This window comes from Ochotona princeps, chromosome 15, assembly GCF_030435755.1.
Source record: "Ochotona princeps isolate mOchPri1 chromosome 15, mOchPri1.hap1, whole genome shotgun sequence".
In the NCBI taxonomy this organism is placed as follows: domain Eukaryota; kingdom Metazoa; phylum Chordata; class Mammalia; order Lagomorpha; family Ochotonidae; genus Ochotona; species Ochotona princeps.
The window spans coordinates 38,854,983-38,879,705 of record NC_080846.1 but is presented as its reverse complement, the minus strand read 5'-3'; the positions used below and the strand labels follow the sequence as shown (position 1 = coordinate 38,879,705).

The 24,723-nt window shown below is 39.2% G+C and overlaps 2 protein-coding genes across 10 annotated transcripts in view; one reads left to right on the top strand and one right to left on the bottom strand.

Annotated features, from left to right (window-relative positions):
• Nucleotides 1-10: 10 nt before the first annotated feature.
• On the bottom strand, nt 11-16,539 carry RLIG1 (RNA 5'-phosphate and 3'-OH ligase 1). 4 transcript variants are annotated; one of them, XM_004583076.3, is made up of 7 exons: nt 16,119-16,307; nt 10,446-10,563; nt 7,108-7,203; nt 6,338-6,454; nt 5,584-5,781; nt 1,740-1,909; nt 11-432 (listed from the first exon to the last, which is right to left on the bottom strand). In XM_004583076.3, the coding sequence occupies exons 1-7, from the start codon at nt 16,206-16,208 to the stop codon at nt 244-246; spliced, it is 978 nt and encodes a 325-aa protein (XP_004583133.2). In that variant the 5' UTR covers nt 16,209-16,307; the 3' UTR covers nt 11-243. The 4 variants fall into 4 exon arrangements, with proteins under 4 accessions (XP_004583133.2, XP_058529764.1, XP_058529763.1 ...); XM_058673781.1 differs by lacking the exon at nt 16,119-16,307 and adding an exon at nt 11,571-11,993; XM_058673780.1 differs by lacking the exon at nt 16,119-16,307 and adding an exon at nt 10,750-11,136.
• The window catches only part of C15H12orf50 (chromosome 15 C12orf50 homolog), a 28,842-nt gene continuing 20,650 nt past the window's right edge, over nt 16,532-24,723 (top strand). The window contains exons 1-3 of one of the 6 annotated variants that reach the window (XM_012926353.2): nt 16,532-16,573; nt 21,694-21,813; nt 22,481-22,601. In XM_012926353.2, coding sequence (XP_012781807.2) covers nt 16,547-16,573; nt 21,694-21,813; nt 22,481-22,601 — 268 coding nt within the window. In that variant the 5' untranslated portion in view covers nt 16,532-16,546. Of the gene's footprint in view, nt 16,574-17,850; nt 18,294-19,501; nt 19,598-19,629; nt 19,875-20,955; nt 21,091-21,693; nt 21,814-22,480; nt 22,602-24,723 lie in introns of those variants that run through there. The other 5 variants (XM_012926355.2, XM_004583075.4, XM_058673777.1 and 2 more) reach the window with 5 other exon arrangements.

Here is a 24,723-nt window from a genome sequence, read left to right as displayed (position 1 = left end):
TCCTTAAAGTGAACAGAATTTACCTTTTATACAGCCTTGGGGACTTACTGTTACTTATATTTGTATGTCCAGGGGTTAAAATGTGTCAATGTCAAATAAAAGACTGAATGAGTATCTGCATCTGGAAAAATCATTTTTTCAAAAATTAGAAGACATATTGATGTTTCACAATATTTACACCTTTTTGAGCACAGAATTAGGATTCAAATATAGTACCAAAGCTAATTTTAATTGCACTTCAGTTTATACATCAAGTGTTATGTCTTTGAGCCTACCAAATTTCTGATTATCTATTTTTGAAAAGTCACTAAACAAACATCTAGTATCAAAGGTACTGTCATATTCGTTCAAGTTCATGTTGATAACAACTGGCTTTGAATTCATGTAAGTATCTGGAATTGGCCAGGTTAAACCAAGATGATGCCGATGGACCTGTAGAGAGAGAAAAAGGTCTTAGGTATAGCCTCTGCATAGTATCTACATTGACTTAAATAAACAGTTAAAGTTTTAATTATTTGCCAGGCACTGTGGAAGGCTCTACTTTGTCTTAATTTGTTTCTTGCTTGTTTTTATAACTGTTCTACTAAAATGTTACATATTTACTTGTTTAATGTCTATCTTCCCCATTAGAATGTGAGTTTTATGAAAGCAGAGAATTGTTTTTTTTTTTTTTTTACTCTATTTCTAGTATCTGAAAACATAGCCAGGAAAATAACTGGGAGCACCATAAAATTTTAGTACAGTTCACTAGTGATTATGGAAGCTAGCAGGAAGAGAGGCACTCAAACCAAAGGGAATATTCTATGACAGAGCCATAAGTTCTGCTTTAGTTGCAAGTGGTTAAATATGGTTAGAACATAAAACTGAGTGTGTTTAGGACTTGGGATATATATGGAGTATTTCTGGAAAATTACACAGGGATAAGATCATGAAAATTTTTACAGTAACAACAGTATTATACAAGGAAGATACACATTTTGTGCACGATACACGGAGTAAGACAGATGCTACGTAGGAGAATAACATTCAAGCACAGGTCATGGATTAAATAGCGAGTGGTTGAGAAGGCCATGGACTGGACAGCTTAGAACCTTTAAGAACCGATACCTGTGTGTATAAAGTAACAGAAGGAGTGCTTCGAAATAATAAACAAAGGTTTTGGTTGTTTGTGGTGTTTGTTTTTTCACTGAATTTTGGAGTCAGGGGGGTTAGTTAGGTGCAATTTTGAACATGATGAAATTCAGCTCCCTGTAAGACATCCAAAAACAAACCCAAGAGAGACTAGGTTGAGTATTCCCTAGTCCAAAAATCCAAAATCTGAAATCTGAAAGTTGGATATCTGGTCTCAAAAAGTTTTAATTTTGAAACTTTTTGAGTGTCAGATTTTTTAATCAGAAATACTTCTTGGCACTGTTGTTATTCAAAAATCCTATCAAATAAGTGTGGCAGATACTGAATTAAAGTTAAATACGGGATATCTCAGAACACTATTGTATAGCATGAATTTCCAGAAGGGGACAGATAGTGTCACTTTAACTGTGAAGCACATCTGTAACCAGTGAGCCCACAATACGTCAGGAAACACCGTCGTGGCATACAACAATGGTGGAATGTGAGTGTACGATACTACACTTCTTTATCGCCAGTTAGCAATGCTGCAGCTTGGAGAGAATCTGTTGCTTTTACTTCCTCTAGCATGATACCAACACCTAAATACACAAATTAGTTTTTGTTCTTACCTTAATTAAACAGCCGGCACTGCAATGCCATACTATTCCTTCAATTCTGCCCTCTCTGCAACCTTCAAACCAGGACAGTAGATCACTGTGCTTCAATGCAGGAAGATTTCCTATTTGAAATGCTCCATGTGGTATAAGAAGATGTAACGGATGCTTCCTGCTTCCTATCCCTGAATGGTAAAATTTGCCATTAGCCATATTCATTCAAAGGATCTAACAAAGGCTAAAAAAATCCCCTTAAATCAAAAGTCTTCTAAACATTTAGGAACAAAACATTTATTTATTTACTTGGTGTTCCTGAAGAGAATAGAATCCCAGTGGTTTGGGTCCTGTTCTCATCTGTTGTCCTTAAATTATCAAATTGGAACCGAAGTCCAAGACATCTACAGTCCACCTCTGTGTATGTACTCTGCAGTGAGATAGCAAACTGTGACTTGCACACCAAGATCAGAGAAACATGTTTTTGCAGATTGTTTCAAAGGAACTCAGTCACATCCATTCATTTAAGTACTGCCTGTGGCCCACATAGGTTAAGTAACTACTCTTCGACATTCTGCAGAAATGTCTGCCAACCCCTGTTCTACCCCATTAGTCACAATCAGCTATCATTTTGCCCAACAGCCACCCCCTATGATACCTGTATAATTACTAATTTAGCTTCGTTACATCTGCCAATCAAGCTCCTCTACTCTCTGTATACAATTTTGGTACTACAGCTCTCAGGACCTATGTCCATATTCTCAATCCCCTATCAATAGTCCATTGAGTCCCTGGAGTATTCAATTCATCATCATATATATCCTGATACCTGATATGGTATTGCCAATTTCTTTTTTCATTTAAAAAGTTTTACTAACATGGGACCAGCGCAATAGCATAGTGGTTAAAGTCCTCGCCTTGAACGCACCAGGATCCCATATGGACGCCAGTTCTAATCCTGGCAGCTCCGCTTCCCATGCAGCTCCCTGCCTGTGGCCTGGGAAAGCAGTCGAGGATGGCCCAAAGCTTTGGGACACTGCATCCGCATGGGAGATCTGGAAGAGGCCCCTGTATTCGGATTGGCTCAGCTCCAGCCGTTGCAGCTGCTTGGGGAGTGAACCAGCAGAAGGAAGATCTTCCTCTCTGTCTCTCCTCCTCTCTGTATATTCGCCTTTCCAAAAAAATAAATAAATCTTTATATATATATATATATTTAAGATTTATTATTATTGGAAAGCCCCAAAAATAAATAAATCTTTAAAAAAAGTTTTATTGGGCCCGGCGGCGTGGTCTAGCGGCTAAAGTCCTCGCCTTGAAAGCCCCGGGATCCCATATGGGCGCCGGTTCTAATCCTGGCAGCTCCACTTCCCATCCAGCTCCCTGCTTGTGGCCTGGGAAAGCCGTCGAGGACGGCCCAATGCTTTGGGACACTGCACCCGCGTGGGAGACCCGGAGGAAGTTCTGGGTTCCCGGCATCGGATCGGCGCGCATCGGCCCGTTGCGGCTCACTTGGGGAGTGAATCATCGGATGGAAGATCTTCCTCTCTGTCTCTCCTCCTCTGTGTATATCTGGCTGTAATAAAATGAATGAATCTAAAAAAAAAAAAAAAAGTTCTATTAACAAAGTTATCCATTTTCTACCACTTACTGTGCAATCTTTTACACACAGATGCACTGAAGTGATGTAATGGTACAGTTTCCTCATGTCTGTAGTTAGCAGCTTCTCCCTTCCAGCCCTCCAGTCTATATCATTCTGAATTTCAGTTGCCCATGTGCTTTCTAACAGTAAAACCTACTACTTCCATCTGTTTTGGTACAGACTGTTCAGCTCCCAGCCTCTAGTTTGTTAGCTTTTTCCCCTTCATTTGTACGTATGGGAAAGAACACGCAGTATTTCTCTTTCCCCGGCTTACTTCATTTAACATGACTTCTGGTTCCATTCATTTGTACTGTTGTCAAGGACTTCCACTGTTTCATGTCGAAATATACTGCACATACCATTTTGTTCATTCACCAATCATTGAACACCAAGGCTCACTACATATCTTAGCTCTGGTAAATAGTGCTTCACTGCAAATTCTTTACTTTTGCCTATTTTAAGTAACAAACAATTACCCAGCCATGGTAGGTGTATTTTTGGGCTTCTCACCATACTTATGAAAAGCAATGAAAACTACACCTGTGTAATTATAGTTGTATAAAGTTCTTTTAGGAAAGAATAAGGATCAAAATGTTAGTCATATAAATGCTTTCATGAAGATAAAGTTAAAAAATAGATACAATGTTGAGAAACAATGTTTAACTGGTCATTTTTTAGTGTGTGGTTTTTACAACTTACTTTAATGGTACAGATTTAGGTGATACAGTATAATTTGATATAACCAGTTAATATGTGAAATATTTGTTAACCCGTCCATCTCAAACTTTCTTAAACTTCTGTTTAAAAATTATTGTTTATGGAGTACAGTGTGACATTCCGATAAAGGTATAATGTACTGATCAAGGGCTGGCACTGTGGCATAGTGGGTAAAGCTACTGCCTGCAGTCCTGGCATCCCATATGGTGCTGGTTCAAATCCCAGCTGCTCCACTTCCAATCCAGCTCCCTGTTAATGCACCAGGAAGAGCAGTGGCGGATGTTCCTTGGGTCCCTGTAGCCACATGGGAGACCCAGTAAAAGCACCTGGTTCCTGGCTTTGGACTACCCTAGTTCCAACCATTTCAGCCATCTGGGGAGTGAATCTGTCCATAAAGATATCTCTCCATGTATTTCTCTATCTCTAACTTGCCTTTTCAATACATAAATCCTTAAAAAAAAAAGTACTAATCAAATCAGAGTACTCTGTCATGTTTGCAGCCTTCAGGTTATAGTGTGTTTTTTGTTGTTGCTGTTTCCTACTTAAAGTCAGAATTACTGGGAAGAAAAAGGGCAGTGGGGAGGAGATAATTCCACACACTGGTTCACTCCCTAGATGGCCACCATGGCCAGAGCTGGGCCAGTCTCAAGTTAAGTGGAGGAGCTTCTCCTGTTCTCTGTTCTGTACAAGGACGTGGGCCTCCTCCGATGCTTTTCTAGGCCATTAGCAGGGAATTGGGTCAGAAGTGGACTAGCCAGGGCACAAGCTGGCTCCTATGTGGGATACCAGTGCCACAGGCAGAGGACTAGTGTGCTATGTCACCAAAACAGCCCCATGACCTCTTTATTTTGCTCTTGATGTATGTAATAGGCTATTGTGAAAATAAGAGAAAAACCTTCAAGACATTTTACAGGCAGACTTTTTTTTCAGGTGATGACCCCAAGAGCGCAGGTGACAAAGTGAAAATAGACAAATGAGATTATGTCAAACAAAGAAGCTCCTGTGCAACAAAAGAAACAAGAGCAAAGACATAACCAATAGAATAGGAGAGAAATACTTACACAGGATTAAGAGGCAGGATAAATAAGGAACTCAATTCAAGAGCAAAAAAAAAAAAAAAAAACCCAAATAATCAAATTTAAACATGGGGAAAGGATATGAATGGACATTTCTCAAAGACATGCAAATGACCAACAATCATATGAAAAAGTGGACATTGGTGATTCAAATAAATTGTAAATTAATGCAAATCAAAACCACAATGAGGTATTTCATCATAGCCCAAAAGGATGGAGTGGAGAGTGGGAAGAACTATTATGCTTGTAAAACTATACATGAAATATATGAAATTTGTTCACTTTATATAAATAGAAAAGTTTAACAAGACAAAAAATAATGTGGAAAGAAAAGAGAAACTTTTCTACAGTGTGTATACTTTTAAAGTTGTCCAGAAAAATCTTCTATATATCTGGCTATAAAAGTTATTAAAATGGGACAGAGTTCACTCACCATATGGATTTCCATTGATATGTGTTCCTATGAGCTCCAGTGTTTGTTCTAAGAGGTCTGCTAGTGGTACTGCGCTTATTTCCAAGACCCCAGGATCTGCAGCATGGGGCTTTAACACCAAGGCAATTCCAAATTCATAATGAACCACAGAAGAATGCCAGCAATACTGTTTGTTGTTCTTTTCCACTGGCACCCAGCCTATCATTTAAAGATTAAAAAAAAAAAAAAACCACAGAATTTTTAAGATGATTTTCTTAGGATTAATCATTTGATTATTCCACGACAGAGTACCCACCAGTCTCTTCCTTACAAATTCACCCTATCTCTGTAAGGATTGAAAATTGTTTTAAGACACAGCATTAACACATTTTAATGTCTTCTTTTCACCGTCCCTCCAATTTCAGGGACATGGTGTGTGTGCTCTGGGTCGGCACGGTGGTACAGCAGGCTAGTACTACACCTGCAACGCTGGTATCCCATCTGGGTACAGGTGCAACTCCTGGCTGCTCAATTTGATCTAGCTGATGGCCTTAGAGAGCCCAACGTCTTGTTCCCTTGTATCCACACGAGAGGTCCTGAAGAAGCACCTGGCTCCGACTTCAGCTCAGCCCAGCTCGGGCCGCTGCAGCCACTTGGGAGGCCACTAGCAGATGGAAGACCTCTCTGTCTCTCCCTCTCTTTATCTGTAACTCTGACTTTCAAGTAAAATAAATGTTTTCAACACACAAATCGCATTTAAAAAGAAATCTCATACCAGGAATGTGTCCATTTTCATCAGGAATTGGATTCCCATTTAACTGTTCTATTTCCTTTGCTGGTATCCAACACTCTGGAACAGGTTTGAAGTCCTCTTCAATATTCCAAAAAAACTCTAAACAGAGACCACCTCAAATGTAGTTATAGTTTAAAAATATACAGAATCTATGCAAAGTTGGAACAGATGGTAAAACCTCATAACATCATATATGGATATGAAAAAATATTGTTCAATTCACCAAAACAAATATTAACTCTTGGAGTGCTAACAGTTTAAATTTCCAATTTTGAACATATTATGTTTTGTATGTAGAGTTTAACAGGCTACCTAAACTAGCCAATATTCTATAATGTGTATGAATTTATTCATTATTAATAAACATAAATTATATTCACAAACACATACAGATTCACAACTACATGGGTATCTACTATTCCAAGGCACTTCACTGTTACTAGAAATACTGAGATTTGCATCTGATTTATAAAATTACATATTTTTCTTATACCAAATCAAAATGTTACTCAGCATACTATAGTGTAATAATTTGTATGCTTTAATAAAATAGACTCACACTGCAATGAGAGTCAAGGAAATAGCAGCAAAATACTTCAAAATAATATTTTCAAATATACTTTAATGTATAAAAATGTTTAATTAAAATCTTTTTGCTTATTGTTAAAACCATACAGGATACAAAGGATAGAAAAACCATAGCAATAAAAAAAGCCACAAACCTCAGCTATTTAAAAAGCTAAAACACCAACCTTTTGAACTGTCTTTTGAACGTAGAAAATTTTTAAATCTTTTGTCAGCTTGTTTGTTGGGTTTTCTATCGAGTCGAGCCCAGAGGTATGGTTGACCTGAAAAAGTAATAAAAAAATAAAAGTATAGGGGGCAAACAAAACTTATCTTAAAAGGCATTTCAGACTAAAAGTTTTCCAATAAATGGTAGGTCATTTCTTCAATAGAAAAAGCAAGCCTAGGAAACTAAGGGAAGTGCCCGGTCTAAGACACATTCCAACTAGCAATTTACATTATGAGAACACTGATTTCTCTGGCTAAAAATTAATGAGTATGAAATGACATTAAAAATGATGAGATAAAAGTAAAAATAATATTCTTTCATACAGATGTCTCAAAATATTTTATTAGTAACTAGCATTGTAAGAAACACAGGTTACCCTTATATAACATGAAAAGGTAACCAGATAATTCCATTCATATATCCCCCGAACATTACATGGTGCTGAAGTATCCTGCATGATCAACCACAGGTCAAGGCCTGAAGCATACTGATCAATGCTATTGCTCCCATCATGATCCAGGACACAGTATCAGCCTCCTCTACTGGTACAGGTAAGACCAAGGAGTTGCACCTGACCACAATGAGACCCCCAGGAGCTGTGGGTGGCTACACAGCAAGATGCCCACACAATAAGCAGAAGCACAGAATGCCGCACCAGAGACAGCTTTCAGATTCCCTGCTTCCAAGATGCTGCCTGCGACCACCAGTGGGTCTTGAATCTGCACATCTGGCCTGCTAGGACCTTAAAGCAGGGGGCCAATTCAGGCAGCCAGACTCCCTTCCCTGAGACAGTCACTGGGTTGTGATTCACATGCTTACTTTTAATATACTTGCTATACTATGTCTATTTTACCAGGATACAATGTGGATTTACAGGCATGGTGATTTCAGGAGCTGTGAGTCTTTCTTTGAAGTTTAATCCCGACCTTGTTTAACTGCTATCATAATGCAAAATCACATATAGTGATGCATGCTAACATTTCTTAGTAATATATAATGACCTGAAAAACCTTTTATAGTTCCTTCAAATATAAAGGTTTGTAAAAATTATATATATATATATATATTTATATATATCCTATAAAGGTCTATATAATTCCAGATAAATAATATAGAGAAAATGATTAAAATTGTCAACATAGGTTGAATGAATCATTTGTTCTTTTTACTAGTAAATACCTAAATAATGCATTGAATTCATATCCATGCCTACTATCATCAGAATAAGTAAGTAAAATACAAAAAAAATAAAGGTGGTGATGATAATATGGAGGCACTGGAACCTCTGCACACTACTGGAGGAATGTAAAATGGTGCAACTAGTATAAACAGTAGTCACACCTCAAAAAATTACAACAGTCGGCCAGCACCGTGCCACAGTGCATTGAGCCACTGTTGGTAACCATGGCATGATGCAATGCATGCACCAGAGACCCATTCAAGTCCCAGGTGCTCTGCTTCTCAGCCCTGCACCCTGCAACTGAAAAGCACCAATGACGACCCAAGTGCTTGAGCCTACGACAGAATGGGTGACTCAGCTAGTGCCCAGCTCCCAGGTCTCCCTGGCCTAACGAAGGCCAATGGAGCTAGTTGGGAGCGAATCATTGATTGGAAGAGCTCCATCCCTCTTTCCATCACTCCTTCAAATAAGCAACAAGATTAAAATTACTCTGTCTTCATGCTTCTTCTCTCTGTAACTCTACCTTGCATAAAAAAATAAATCTTAGAAGAAAGAAAAAAAAAGCAAAGAAAAGTTAAGAAAGAAGAACAAGCACTATGGTGTAGTACAGTGTGGTTCGATCCTGGCTGCCCCAGTACTGATCTAGCTCCCTGCTTATGGTTTGGGAAAGCAATGGTATGATGGCTCAGCTCCTTGGGCCCCCACACCCATGTGGGAGACCTACAAGAAGCTCTTGTAGCTTTGGATTGGCTCAGCTTCAGCCACTGACATCACTTGAAATGTAAACCAGCAGATGAAAGATCTCTTTCTCTTTCTCTCTTAAGTCCACTTTGCAAATAAAAATAAAATTATTCAAAGAATATTAAAATTAGAATTACCACTTGATGTAGTGGTTATACTTCTGCAAATATACCCACAAGAATCAGAAGCAGGGCCTCAAAAAGCCATGTTGCCTAGCCACCCCTATTCACGTACCATCATTTGCAATAGACAAAAGTTGGGAGCAGCCCGAGTGTCCATTGATGGCTGAATGGATAGACAAAAGGTGCTAAGTACACTCAATAGAATATTATTCAGCTTTAAAAATGAGTTTCTGGTGCAAGCTAATATCAGAGACAAACTATGAAACAAGTCAATCACAAAAAGACAAATACTGCATGATTCCACTTATAAAATGTATCCAAAATAGTGAAATTAATGGAGACAAAAAGCAGAATGGGGAAGGAACACAGCAAGTTATTTAGTCTTCTGGAAATGGATACTGGTGAGAGAGCACAATATGAACACAACTAACAGTTCATGTAAAATGGTTAACATGGTAAATCTGTGTATATTTGCCACAGTTAAAGCATTGTTTTAAGGGTCAGTCTGGATGACCATTTGATCCACTGATTCTTCCTCTGGGCACATATTCAAAAGGCCTGCAGACAGGGCCTCTAAGAGCTACGCGTTTTGTCCTACACATAGCAGCATTAGCTACAACAGCCAAAAGGTGGGGCCAGCCCAACTGTTCTGCTTCTTTGCTGGCAACGAGAAACAATTTTATTAGCCAGAAACAATCAGGATGAATATTTTTTCTTTTCAATCCATTTCTTATTAACATAGCTGATCATTTCTGTTTGTGTCAACCTCTTTAAAAGAACATTTACATGAACTTAATTGGAGTTAATAAAACTGATGAATACTAATAAAAAAACTGATGAATATATTACTAATAAAAACTGATGAAAATATACTAATAAAACTGATGAAAATAATAGTGGGATAAGTGCAAGGAGAACAAGAGGGAGAGTGAGACAAACTGAGGTTCCAGCACCAGTTAAACCATTCAGTAACTACACGGTCATAACCTAGCTGAGTTGACTGAGCCTCAGTTTCCTTATCTGAAAAACGGAAGGAGCTAACATGTGTGGAACATTTATCATACCCCTTGTTCCTTAAGAGTACTAAGTATATAAAACTTTCTTTCCCTCCACCTAGAGAAAAAAACACAATACATAACAAATAAGTCTGCTACTATTCTTACATTTAAATGTTTATGAAGATAAAATGTCTCCTTTTAAATCTGCAAAGTGATTAAGAAAAAGTACAATTTGTAATGAATTATTATATTTTACCTTTGTAGGTAGTAACATAACAACATGTTCCATCCACTTTTTCTGTTGGAATTGCACTGTATATATCTGCATCTAATGCCTTGTGACTTATAGTTTCAGTTGCCAAAACTTTAAATGGCTTAAAAGAGAAAGAGAAAATCGGTTTAAGATAAAAACCCTCTATGTCTTCAGACATTTTTACCTGAAATGCTCTTGATTCTATCATTCCAAGAGATGGTCTCCTGTTTATCCTTCAACTCAATTTATAAACATTTCCGTCAAATTCTCCAATCATCCCTTCCCATCTATACTGTCAGATCAATACCTGATTATCCCACGAAACTGTGTTCTTTACGTCTCTTCGCCTTCCACAATGACCCAGGACGCATGTCCTAGGCGGCACTACACCCTTAGCACTGCTGTATATGGAAAGACGTGTGAAACGCATGGTTCTCAAATACACAAGTAACCAAAAAAATTATCTCCACTTTTCATGGAACGTGAAGAAGACTAAAGAAACAAAATGTGTAAAAAAAAAATGTGTTAGGCCTGCTAAGTGCTTAAGAGAAAAACAAAGGGAGAGAAGAGAGGGGTGAGGTGCTGCCTCAGAAGTGGTGGGCAGGAAAGAACTCTCTGAACAGGCAATACAGTAGCAGACCGGAAGGGAAGGAATGCTAAATTCTAAACACGCAGATACCGAGGGCACCCAATCATGATCCCCTCGAGGTGTTTGATCAACAGAGTACAGGCCAGTGCACTTGCGGCTGACTGCCAGTAAAACCAAAACGTGTGTTTGACTAACAAGTGATTCCTTTGGTGCTCCTGGTAACTCGATACAAGTATCTGCCACTCATAATTTTCAGTCTGTCAGCAATAAACCTACTCTTCAATATAGGAGACTTCCTTCCATAAACACAAAATTGACTTCTCACTTCCGGTTTGGTTCTTGGCGAGTCCTAGCAGGGATCTGGTGACGTTCTGCTTGAGCCACTCTCAGACAGCAGCAGGTACAGATGGGGGAATGGTCATAGTTTGTTTCTAATTTTTCTTTGTACTTTTTATTTTTTGTTAGCAAAGTTAGTGCACAAATGGTTCTTAGACAAAATCTGTAAAAATATACAAAAGCATAAACAAGAAATCACCCACCATCTTCCCCATTCAGATGGAACCATCAATCTGTGTTCAGCATGATTCCAGTTGTTTTCAGTGCAGTTTTCACCTTCAAATACTTGACATTAATTTCCAGGACATTTCCATCTTTTTATAAAAAGCGATGTATTTATTTACTTGAAAGGCAGAGTTAGAGAAAGAGGGCAAGAGGGAGAGACAGAGAGGTTTTTGCATTGGCTGGCTTGCTCCTCAAGTGGCCCCAACAGCTGGAGCTGGGCCTGTCCAAAGCCAGGAGTATCTTTCATGCCTCCCACATGGATTCAGAAGCCTAAGAACTTGGACCACCATCCATTGCTTTCCCACCCACATTGGCAGGGAGCTGGATAGGAAGTGGAGCAGCCAAAACTCAAACTGTGTCCACATGAGATGTCACCCACTACACCAAAATGCTGGCCCCAGGATAGCTTCTTTAGAAATCAGAGTTGTACTTTCTGGATTTATTTGTCTCACATGCTTTTCCTTATTAACTGCATAACATTAAAAAAAAAAAAAAGCCTTTCCCTAATATTCCATCTCTGAATAATGCTGCCATCATGCTTGGTTGCCCAAACTGAAGTGATATTAAGACCCAATGTGAAGGATTTTGGCATCTCTATCTAAAAATTTCACATCAAAGACTAGCATAGAGCACAATCAGTAATTGCAAAAACATGGAAGCAGCCAAAATGCCCATCAACAGAGGATTGGATAAGAAAGCTATGGTTCATCTACTCCATGGAATACTACTCAGCTATTAAAAAAAAACAAAATGCAGTTCTTTGTGGCCAAATGGGCCAAACTGGAAACCATAATGCTAAGGGAAATCAGCCAATCACAAAAGGTTAAATACCACATGTTTGCCTTAATTTAAGATGATATGATGTTATGTATAACATGTTATGTTTTGAATGTTATATGTTGTGTATAAACTAAAATTGAAGTGTAGGTGAGGTGGTCACAGAAGGTGGCTAAGAACTCGCATTTACTTTTAACATATTGGTTACTCATTACTATGTCAATTAATTCCATAATGATGTAAATTTTTGCTGATGGTATGTTGGAGCTTTCAATTGACTGGGATGATACTCTGCTGGCTCTGTCTTCAGACCAGAGAGGGTATACCTAAGAAGCCGTTGAACTTGACTGGACAATAAGATGCTGGACTCTATGTTTGGTATACGCTTGCAATGGGGGAATCTCAACTGAACTTGAGCTGTGGTTATGCAACAAGGTGGAGGAATCCACCATGGTGGGAGGGTTTGGGGAGGGGTGGGAGAACCCAAGTAACTATGTAACTGTGTCACATAATACAATGTAATTAATGAAGTTAAATAATAAATAATTAAAAAAAAAAAGACTAACATCTTAATTTCCAGTATGGTATCTTAAATTCAGCTTTACATTCTAAGGTGATAAACTACGCTGTAAAGTTCAACAAGCACTCTCTGGGGAAATACATGATTGGTTTGAAAGGACAATCAATCCCTGGTGGGTTTTTACACGAACTGAGACTTCTTATATTGGAAAGACCTTCTAACAAACTTAAAATTTCTGAGCTGTATCAATCAAGTTTTTTTTTTACCATTATTTACTTGTAAAATATTCAAAAGCAATCAAAAAAATGCCTCTATAAAATAAATACTGTTCTTGATTCTGAGTAAGTCTTGTCTGTTAACAGTTTTCTTTCATCACCTGATTTCCCCATTTAGTTAATGTTAGTGCTGTATTTTCAAGTCCCTTTATATCAAAATCAGAAGTTTCTGTGGGTACCGATGCAGCCAAGTTTGAACAACTAGACTACAAAAGCAATTGTCCTTAACTAAGCAGGCAGTGTGTAAAGTTTTAGTGGCACAACTTTGTGGTAAGACCTCAAATGAGTACTCCAGGAAATATGGCCCTCTAATGGCCCAAGCCGATTTACCATGTCATCTTAGATATGTCATATTGCAAACCCAAGTGCTATTTCAATTCAGATCTTTTCCTCGAGTACTCAACAGCTGAGGCTGATTTTGCTTCACTCACTTTCCTTCTATTAAAAATACTATGAATCACTCCACGTGTCTTTTGATTTTATATTCAGAGTACTCACTTCTTGTTCCTTTCAGGTTTTTTTGGTAGTTAATTAGATACTGTTTTTTACTACTAAAAAGGCACATCAAGAAAGCATCCAAGATGAAGACAGTTTCTATTTTTTTTTTCTTTTTAAAATTATTATTTTCTATGATATAGTTTTGTAGCTATAGGGGTATGAAGCCAGATTATAGGTTTCCTAATGACTTTTTAAACTGAATTTTCGTTTCTAAAAAGGAACATTTTTTTATTAATGAACAACTTTAAGTAACTTTACTCTTACAATGTGGAAAAACACTGCACAATATAAATATGTAGGTTTATACAAACTCAAGGCCAATAATGTGGAAGCACTATTTCAAACAGAATTAGGTAAACTATAAAACAGTCTCATTCATGTGCTGATTCAGTACATTTAAGATAACTCTGAATGGAAACAGTAACTTACGGCCTGGGTATCACATCAGCATAACGTGGGGCTACAACCAGAAGGTCTGACCCAACAATAGTGTTCAACTTTTGTGTGTAGGCAAGTGTGTGTGCATATTTATCAAAGATCCCCTGGAGCAGATTTCTATGACCATGTTGTTGTATATAAATGACTGTTCTGGGGCCAGCACCATGATGTAATAGGCTAAGCTTCCACTGCTGGTGCTGGCATCCCATATGGACACTGGTTCCTGTCCTGGTCTTCCCACTTCAATCTGGTGTCCTGCTTACTGCTTGTGAGAGCAGCAGAGGATGGCTCAAGTCCTTGGGTCTCTACCCCAAGAGGGAGACCCAGAAGGTGGTCCCAGCTTCAGACTGATCAAGCTCCAGCAGCTGGAAGATCTCTGTCTCTCTCTCTGTAACCCTGAGTTTCAAATAAATAAATATATCTTTTTAACAAAAAAGAACGTTATCTACCACTCCTTGGCGACATGTGCAAAGCACTACAGAAGACTTTAACAGGTACACAAGGATCTTCTCTGTCATCAAAGAATTTACTACTGGAAAAGCAAGACGTGTCAATTTCAAGAGTATCAATTGTGTGGCCCATTATATTTTCTGGGTAGAAGAGAAATCACTAGCATCATTAAATTGATTGAAGTTTTTTTTTTTTTTTATGAAGAAGGTCCTATTTGGAACATTAAAACCCCTGTGGAGGTGATGCAGGAGGAAAAAATAAACACATAGCCTGAGCAAGAGTGTGGAGATAGGATTGTGGTTGGTGTATTCTGGAAGGAAACAGACCAGTGCCACAGCGACTTCACTCTGAGGAGGTTACAGAGACTGAGCCTGACGCACGGAGGGCCATGGATGTTTAGCAGTTAGGTGCTAGGCTACAAACATCCTCACGATCCAGTGTTCCCTGAGGAGACATGGCACTTTTGCAAAATACAGTCCTCTAACAAAGCCGTACCACTACCCCAGCACACTATTTCCTATGGATTCCGTCAGTAAACAATGCACAGCACAAGGCTGACTAAAGCCAGAGCCACTAGGTCAGCAACAGCAGGGTTTCAACTAGGCAAGAAGAACGTGACGATCATTCCGGAAGAGGAAAGAGGCAGTGCATAAATCAGGGCATGAAATATTAAAAAACGGTCAAGTGATCGCAAAAGAGAATATAGAGAACAGACGTAAGAAGCAAGAGGCCTCAAGCATGAAGTGACATCAGGGTTCACTTTTAAATCCAACAAATGCAGTCACCTACTGCTGACCAAGTGTCAAGCCCTAGATAGGCTGAATAAAGATAACAGCAGGGGCTCTGCCCTAGAGGTCTCTGGGTGTATTAGCTCAAGGCCTGTTGTCAATGACGAGGCGCAGGAAGGAGATGCTGCAAGCGACACTGATGTCCTGCGAACTGACAGCACACACCCCGTAACTGGGATTCTGCTGATAGTGAGTTTGCCAAATATCAAGGAATCATCCTGATAACGCAGTGCTTAGTATTCACGCACTACCACACAGCAAAGCCCCACCATTGTGTAAAACACGTCGCTAGGCCAATGGAAAACCTTCAGCTAGTAAAACAAAAGTCAGAATCATACTAGTAGATAATTAACAGCTAACCATAAATGAGCTCTGATCTTCAGTGACCTAAATGCGGGAGGATGGCAACGCTGCCCTGGGTTCCCAGGTTACCACAGCTAAAGTGCATCCGCCGTTTCCACTTTGGATCGATCTCGAAAAGCAGCAACGCCTGGGCTGCGGTGATGGCCTCGGCCCTGGGGGGAAGGCCACTGAGAGGTGCAAAAGGGAGAAGAAAGCAGCATGTTTGGGAGGGTTCAATTTCCTGGCGAGAGTCAACTCTGAATCGCTCACCAGCAAACCTCGCTCGCAGGTGCCCTCCCTCAGAACTAAGAAGGGACAAGAACCTGGAGCTCAAGGCGGGCGGGGCTCGCACCCGGCACCTCCCCACGGATCCGCACCACGCGAGGGCCTGCCTGGCAGCTCAGGCCAGCTGCAAATGGCGCCAGCGCTCCTGGGTACCTGATGCTCCCTTTTGCTGGAGGGCTCCTCTTTCACCTCCGTCACAAACACACACGGCATTTTCCGCTGCACCGAGCCCAGGCGCCTCATGGTGGCCCCAACAAGGCAATTCAAAAGGGAGAGCGCGAGTCCCAACAGTTCCTGATCCCGGCGAGCGGACGCCCTGCTGCGCGCAGCCAGCCACCCGCTTCAGCCTGCACGCGCTCGGCACCCGGGAGTCTTCCCCGCAGCGGCTAACCCCGGACTCCACAGAGCGACGTACGCCCGGAAGTGGCCTCCTGACCCGCGCGCCGCCTTCTGGGAGTTGTAGTGCTTCCCCGAGGCTCCAGGACGTGCGCATCCACGTGCGTGTCCTCCCGAGTTTTGAAAACCGTGAAGAAACAAATGTCCGTTTTCCCGAGTGTGTCAACTTTCCACACATACCGGAGATGTTTTCGAAAGTTAACGGATACGAGGTGCGAGGAGTCATTTCAGATAGCCACTTGCCACTCTTGTGTGAAGCCTGCTTGTCCATGGGCGTCCTTGAGCCTGGAACTTGTGAGGTTTATGTAGATAGTCGTTCCGGAGCGAGTAGGAGACACGGCCTGAGACGTGTCCACAGCCACACGAGTGAATGCCGAAAACGCGGAATCTGCTCCGAAAGTTTTCATATGAGACTTATTTACTACCATCATTAAAAGCGAACTGCAAACGATGTCAAATGGTTTGAGTAGTTGTAGTAGTCGAGGACCAGCAGGGCTTAAAACGGCTTTGTTTAGCTTGCTGCCCAAACGAATAGCTGGTGAATGAGTCACTGCCTGCAGGTTTTACAATATTTTAAAATACTGGATACGTTACAGTGGTAGCCATTGTCTCATTTCAGCTAAATAGTTCCCTGCCAAGAGTCATAGGGGCTTCTAGGTTTTATTTGGTCATCTTCCATGTACACGGACAAGGCCTAGTTCTCGTTTATGTAACTGCCTTCATGTATCAAGCTTTCCAGCATTTATGCCTTAAAGATGTCACACCGCTGTATTCCACTTGTAGTTTATGAAGGGATGAAGGAGTTCCAAGTAATAAAATCTCCCTCTAAAAAAGTTCATTGTTTGCTAGATTCAGAGAGGTTGGGAGGGAGGTAAAGATTTGCCATTTCGAAGTGTTTACTTTTTTCGTTGTCTTTCATTTTCTTACAGGTAAATACAAATTCCCCTCTTCCAATTTACAAGAAAAGGAACAAAGCAAAGAACCCTGACACTGGCTGTGGGATTTGGGGACTTGAAATGTGTTAGTACTTTACAGTCAAGCCCCTGGGACTATTCTTTGGAGGAATTAAACGGAAAAAATAGAAGAACAAACGAACGAACGAGAAAGCTTCTCTTTTTAAGTCAGAAAAACAGTTAACACCACAAGGGTCACTTTGCAAACTGCCACAGAATTTAGAATTTTCTAAGCCCAGCGCCCTGAGTCATTTCAGAGAAGGATCGTTCTTCATCTGCTCTCTGAAGAGTAGCCTCCAGGCTCCTCGAGCCATAGGTCCCTGGAGGAACAAAACCTCCTGCATCACAGGGAAGAACCACAAGATCACTTCCTGGCTGTGAACGGCTGGGCTGCCACTCTGAGGAGGGCCAGCAAAACTTGGCCTAGTTGTCATCATTCCGAAGATGCTCCCAACCCATGTATTTCAAGTGGTGTCACAGGATACAAACTAGAAGGGAAACAGGACCCGTGATATTTTTCCTGACTGTTACAATTCTGAAGTTGCTACCATCCAGTGTGTTGAAAAGTTGTATCACAGGACAGAAACTGCCAGGGAAACCTTGAGTCTCTGATGGTTCCTTTGTAGCATGCGTCAGAGAAAGACCCTCAATGCAGTTCTGCTTTGGATGACACAAAAAAATAGACAACATTTTCAGGCCTATCCCCAAGTTGTGAAGACACATTTATCATCCATCATTCTGCATTAAAGAGAGTGAATCCTCTTCGGGAGGAGAGTGATGGCTTTCTGTAAAAAGGCTCGCATGTTGGGAAGAAATGAAAGGGAGACCAAGACTAGAAGGCTAAAAGCAAGAAAGCAGAGTTTCAGTAATTTTAGAGACTACCGCAATATATAGATTTTTGAAACAGCAACAAAACCTCCCATGGATTTGATTTGTTTTTACTAATGGAATATAATTGTTCACATCTTGTCTCCAAAAGGTAAAAATTTTTTTCACTGTTTCCTGTATATAGAATATAGATTCTCACTATGGGTTTGATCATGATCGTACATGTAAACGTGCAATAATGGTGTTTGGTTGTTGTCATTGACCGAAGTCCCAGTGGAGCTGCAGGCTCCCAGGTGGAGAGGGGATTTGTCTGTAGAGCAGAAAACAAAGATATTTCTTGGAGACATTTCATTCAACTTTGCACCTAAGATGGGTGCTTTGTCATTCTAGAGTGATAAGTCCTCTAAGTCCTTGTTAGTGTTTTGAAAAAATTAGGTAAATCTGTATTCTCTGCTTCATTTGCTTGTAGTACTACCATCTAGTTCTTTTCTCCTCTTATGCATAGCTCTAGGTAAGCATTTTCTGAGTTTGTTTCTGTTTCATACCAGATTTTTATCCTGAAGCATTGCTTTCAAAGTATTTATGCCAACTTAGCCTGTCTTACTTAAGTGGAGATCCAGATTCATAGTCATTTTTAAAATTTCTAATTAAAAGGACACTGCCATTTCAAATATTTTCTGACGTGCAATCTACCATCCCCATGCTATCTTCTAAGTAACCAATGATGAACATTTTTATTAGTATCTGATAGATTCTAATTCTTTTTAGCAAAGGTGCCAAGACCCCTATAATTGAATGTTTCATTCTGGAAATCTGAATGTTTCATGCTGTCTCCAACAAGTTCTCAAAATCCTCAAGAATTCGGAATCCTTTCTGTTGTGGGAGTGGGCTAACCTTCCTGTCACTAAGGTTGGCAAGCAGTGGAATGCAGCTACAAGATAAATACCTGGGCCAGTTTGTGCCAAGACCTATTAACACACCTCAACCTGAATAGACTTTTGTTCCAGTCAGTGACTAGAGACAATCTTCTATTGGATTTATTGTATTCATGTTCTTAGATTATGTTTAGCTTATTTACTAACTTTAAAAATACTTAGTTTAAAAAAATACTTAGTTTTGTTTCATAACTGTATCTGGTATCAAGAAGACTTAGAAAGTAATGTGAAATATATATTATTTTTCCAATTGCAGAAGTAGTAGGAACTAGTGTCTCCCATATTCAATCAGAACACTGAGGGATAAAATTGTTCATTTTATTTTTTACTAAGTCGTTTGTTAATGTATTAATTAGGCAGGAAAATGCAGTATTCACTAAAGTAAACTAACCTACGGTTACACGTGAGGTCATTTATGATGAGCAAACAATGGATTAGGTAACAATGAGGAAAATTCTGGAAGTTTGAGTTTGTGTGCTTACTAGCAACCACTTTGAACATTTCTGCAAAGCTAGAGAAGGTATCTTCTAATTTCACTTATTTAAGATTGTCTGTTTTATAATATACTGTCAGCAAGAGGTCAGTGTTAACGGAAAACTACGGATAGCCTGAAAGACTGGAAAAGAAATCCTTTTCCCTTTACTCACTGATAGTTCTTGTATTTGCATTCCTGCATTTCTTATATTAAACAAAAATTGGATTAGCAGGAGAGTTGAGAAATCATTTCAACAAGAGAGTTGAAAATGGCAGAAGTTGGGAATGACTGCTATTACTTTTTTAATTCCACATGCATAAAGGTAAATATTGTATAATTTACAGTTCACATGCTTAAGTGTTTAGTAGAATGAAAGAAGATAAAATAGTAATTTGTTGAATCAACGTTTATTATTTTCCCACACGACATTTTACCTTGTTAAACTCTGAGATAAAGGCTTCTCATGTGTTTTTGATACACTGAACTTCTCTGAGAATGTGATTCCAGTCACACAAATTCAGATGGCTCAATTTAACTCAATAGTAAACAGTGGCATCTACTTGTTTCTGTATTTTATAGTCATTTATGTGATTACTGAATTTTCCCATCAAAGATCTAAATGACAAAATATGTAAACATCAAGGAAGAAGAAAAAAAGCAAAACATAAAATCAAATCATCCAAAGATGAGTTAAATTTGATAAAGTTAAATGGAAAAAAATGTTTAATCCAAGGACTAGGATTAGTGTATTTCAGTAAACCAATTAAATACAGAAACTAGATATTCAGAGCCCCATGGTCATGGCAGGATGAACCCAATCAAAGAGACTATGTATCTTGGTCAATGTGTTTGTTCTCTGCTGGGAATCTTGAATGGACTCAATTTCTTTGACCAAAGGGATTAAATCTACCTCTTTCATTGCTATCTTTAGTTTTAACTCAAGGATGAAAAATAATTTGTATTCTAGGGTAACAAAGTTTTGTCAGTTTCACTCTTGTGTTGCCAAGCAGTTAGGGTAGTGACTTTTGGTAGTTAACTTCTCAGTAAATAATTATATAAACACATAAAAATAAAAATAATCATGCTATTTTATCTCATGTAATTTTATAACATTCTTTGAGAAGTTTGCTGTTTTATTCCCTTTTTGTGAAAATGAGGCACAGAGAAGATGAGCTAATTATTAACCTTGTTTATATGGACATATAGTAGGTCCAATAGTTAAATACTGGATTTCAATATGTATTTTATTCTTGTTACATAAATAAGGAAAATGTGGCAAAGGGGGGGGGGCAAGCTGATTATTTACATTGTTACAATGGACATGTAATGTAGTCACGATTCAAGTATTAATGACTTGACTCCAAAGACCCTTGCCAGGACTGCTTGGATCCATTGTTAAAAGACAGAGTGAAGATGGAAGGAGGTAGCAGGAGATGAAGGAACATGGAAAGTGTGTTGCAAGAGGGAAGAATCTAACAATGTTTTAGTGTATGTTTATGTTTCTCTGCCCATAAGAAGGTAGCCTGCAGTTTTTTCACGTGGGTATTTATTTGTAAAAGAACGTGGAATGAACGAAAAGGTTTAGCAGCCTGTTGAAGTAATCCACCTCTCTATTGTTAGTATTTAAAGGTGTCCATGTGTTTTCGTACAGGCATTATAGGCTAAGGGCATAAGACTTATGTAGTATATGTAATTTAGTATACTAATTTCTTAATGTTTCACATTTACTTTCCTTAATATAAGCATAAAGAGTATTTCTTTAGACGAAAACCAAATTATCTTTAAAAAATGATTGATAACTAGAGATCATTTTCACAGTTATAATACAGCTGATAACTTTAAAAATTTTTTGTATTCCTTCTTCAAAAACAGATTAGATTGTACTGTCATTTTATCATGATAAAGGACATATCATTTTATCAGTGACTCATGGTATGTAATACCATTTAATAATTAAATGACTTTGTGCTATCTCACTAAGCCAGAACAATTGCTAAGATGTTGACTTAGAGTCTTGTACCAGTAGGGTATATTTTCATGATTGTAATTCTATTTACTTATATTTTCTTTCGTTGCCACTTTGTTGTAGAACACTAATGCAATACATTGGGTTTTCTACACTGTTTACTCCTTTCTTTTAGGGTTCCCAGTGCCGATTCCGACACTGTGAAAAGGCTCTTGGCAGCGATACTGTGTGCTCATTATGGAGAGAGAAAAAATGTTTAGATCCACTTTGCAGATTTAGACACATGGAAATGCAGGTAGAACTACCCAGCATCATTATCTAAAAGCATCCCCATTCAATAGTATTGAATTATATTTCTACCACACCACAGGAAAGAAATGATTATTCGATTATTTAATTTTGTATGTTATTCATTTTTATTTTTGCTTAAATTATTTTAAAAAATCATGGACTGGAGCAGTGGTATAGTAGGTTGATCCTCCTCCTGCAGCACTGGCATTCCATATGGGTGCCCGTTTGACTCCTGGCTACTCCATTTCTGATCCAGCTCCCTGCTGAAGGTCTGAAAAGGCAGTAGAGAATGGCCCTTGCCACCCACGTGGGCCACCAGGAGAAAACTCCTGGATCTTGGCTTCAGACACTCTGGCTGTCACAACCATTTACGTGGTGAACCAGTTGATGACAGATCTCTCTTTGTCTCTCCCTGTCTGTAACTCTGATTTTTCAGGTAAGATAAATAAATATTTTTTAAAACCCAATAAAAGTGAAGGTACATAATTTAGAAGTATCTGCTACATCTTTTAAATAATATAACAGAAAACTGAATACCATGAAACACACATGAATGGAAACTAATTGCAGTTATTTTTGTCACATTGTGTTTTATTGTACATATTGCATACATTGTATTTATTGTGAGCATGCCATGTAATCATTATGTTCTCCTCACCTGCTTTGTCTAGCAAAACTGTAGCATTTCATGCTTCTGGGAAACTCAGCCTCTTGGTTGCGTGAAGATCAGCTGTATCTTTTATCACAGCAAACCTCGAAACATCAATGGGTTGTTTTTACCACCAAGTAGCAGTGAGTATATATGCATTGTTAATCAATATGAACACATCACATCAACATCTGGTTTTGGAATGCTATGTATAGAATCACATTTTAAATAAGTATGACAAGGTGAATGTTGTGGTTCAATCTCTATTTTCATTGGGTGATTGTATCAGGAAATACAAATGAAGCTCAGAATGAATAAGTAACTAACAAAAGGAAGGGAACAGGAGCAAGTTAAATTTTCTCCATGTTTCTAAAATGGTTTTTATTTAATAGAAAAATGAGATGACTTCTGTCTTCAGTAAGTAGAAGGAAATTCTCAACAGCTACAGCTGAGCTCTGTGGTCATGCCTTCACTGTGCGCTCAGTGAACAGTCGGACACCTGTCTCAGATGGGGGGGACAAGGGCAGTCCACTGCTTCTGCCAGAGAAGGGCATATGATGTGATATGATGGATGCTAACTGTGGTGAAATGCCATTGCTATGAAAACGGAGACAATTCAATCCAAGTAAATGATACTGAGACTAGTGTGTGAAAGACAACATACATTTTAACTAAAAATAATTACATAATTTAAACATTTTAATATTTAATATTAAAATAATTAAATAACTAAAATAACTAATTAATTTGAAAGCAGATTTACAAAGAGAAGAGAGACACACCTAGAGAAATCTTCCATCTGCTGGTGCATTTCCCAACTGGCCATCATGGTTGTAGCTGGATCGATCCAAAGCCAGGAACCTGGGCCTTCTTCCAGATCTCCCACATGGGTGCAGGGTCCCAAGAATTTGGACTGTCTTCTGCTGCTTCCCCAGGGCGTTAGCAGGGATCTGGATTGGAAGTGGAGCTAGTGGGATACAAACCAGTACCCACAAAGGATGCTGGCACCACAGGTGGAGACTTAACCTACTACTAGATGGTGCTGGCCCTGACCATACTGCTAAAATGAATGACAGGAACTATGCTTTAGATGTAGGTGCAGTCAGTGTTCCCTTGATTTTGTAAACACGCTGTCCTCTGTGTGTCCGCCAAATCTCTCTGATAGCATGGCTTTTAGAAATGAGCTTACATGACGTTAGTCCTTTGTGATTTGAAAACTTAGCTTCAGGCACTTTTCAGAAAGATTATTATATAAAAATCAGATCACCTTGTTTAGGCACTTCTGGAAAACGCTGGCCTTTAGTATACATATCATAAATGTAATACCTTGACCAGTGTTTCTCATTACATTGTAAACCTCAAAAGAATGGGACCATAAATAGCTTCCTTGCCTCATTATTGCTCAGTGCGTGGAATACAGATTCCCCATAAAAATAAATGTATGCATAGATGAAAGAGGGATGAATTAATCACTACTGAGAGGTAACTTACTGTGATAAAATTATTGCACATATTTAAGTGAATAACTTGTTACCACTGATTTGGTTGTGGAATGATTTTATGAGAAACATTGTTCCAATATGTTCTATCCAGTTAGTAGTCTGTTCATGTAGGATGCTAGTGCCAAAGATGCTTAGGCTGCTATACCACGGCACCAGCCCCTGGGTGTTCCTGTGTTTTTTTTTTTTTTATTCTGAAAATCTTTACACAGTTGACTAGGGCACAAGGGCTCAGGGGCTATAGGAAAGTGGGTAAGAGCATTGTTTCCACGTTATTATTTTTTTTCTGTATCTGGGGTCAGGGGAGAGAAAAAGGGAGAAGCACCATCCAGCCTCCCACCTTCCCCAGGTCCCTGATGTGGGGCATGCTCCATAGGTCCTGCTCAAGTGTTTTTGATAGTTCAACAGTTCTGAATTGCCATTCCAAGTGCCATGAAATTTCTCCAGAATCCACTGACTGACATAGTTCACCCTAGCGTCTCCATTTGCCCAGATTTTCACTGCCAACACATGGCTTGGGTAAATGATTTGTTAAATGATTTGTTCTGTTCTCAATCCTCTGTTGTGATACTAGATGTGCTCTGCTGGTTCCTATGGTCTGCCATATCCTCCATGTGCACCTGGATATGCTGTCCACGGCTCGGTCTGAGCCTCTGAGTAGGCTCAGCTTTGATACTTGCACTCCACAGTCAGACCATGAAGCCTGCACTTCTCTTCATGGTGGGGCTCTGAGTCCAACAGTTCGGTTGGAGGAATCTTCACAGAA

What these genes read in the sequence shown, in the direction of transcription:
- RLIG1 (XM_058673779.1), bottom strand. Translation starts at nt 16,539, where the DNA reads ATGTGTGGAAAGTTGACACACTCGGGAAAACGGACATTTGTTTCTTCA. An exon ending in TCCCAGAAGGCGGCGCGCGG is followed by an intron (nt 10,564 to 16,401) that starts GTCAGGAGGCCA and finishes TTCTCTTTTAAG; the next exon opens with CCATTTAAAGTTTTGGCAAC. An exon ending in TTATGTTACTACCTACAAAG is followed by an intron (nt 7,204 to 10,445) that starts GTAAAATATAAT and finishes TTACTTTTTCAG; the next exon opens with GTCAACCATACCTCTGGGCT.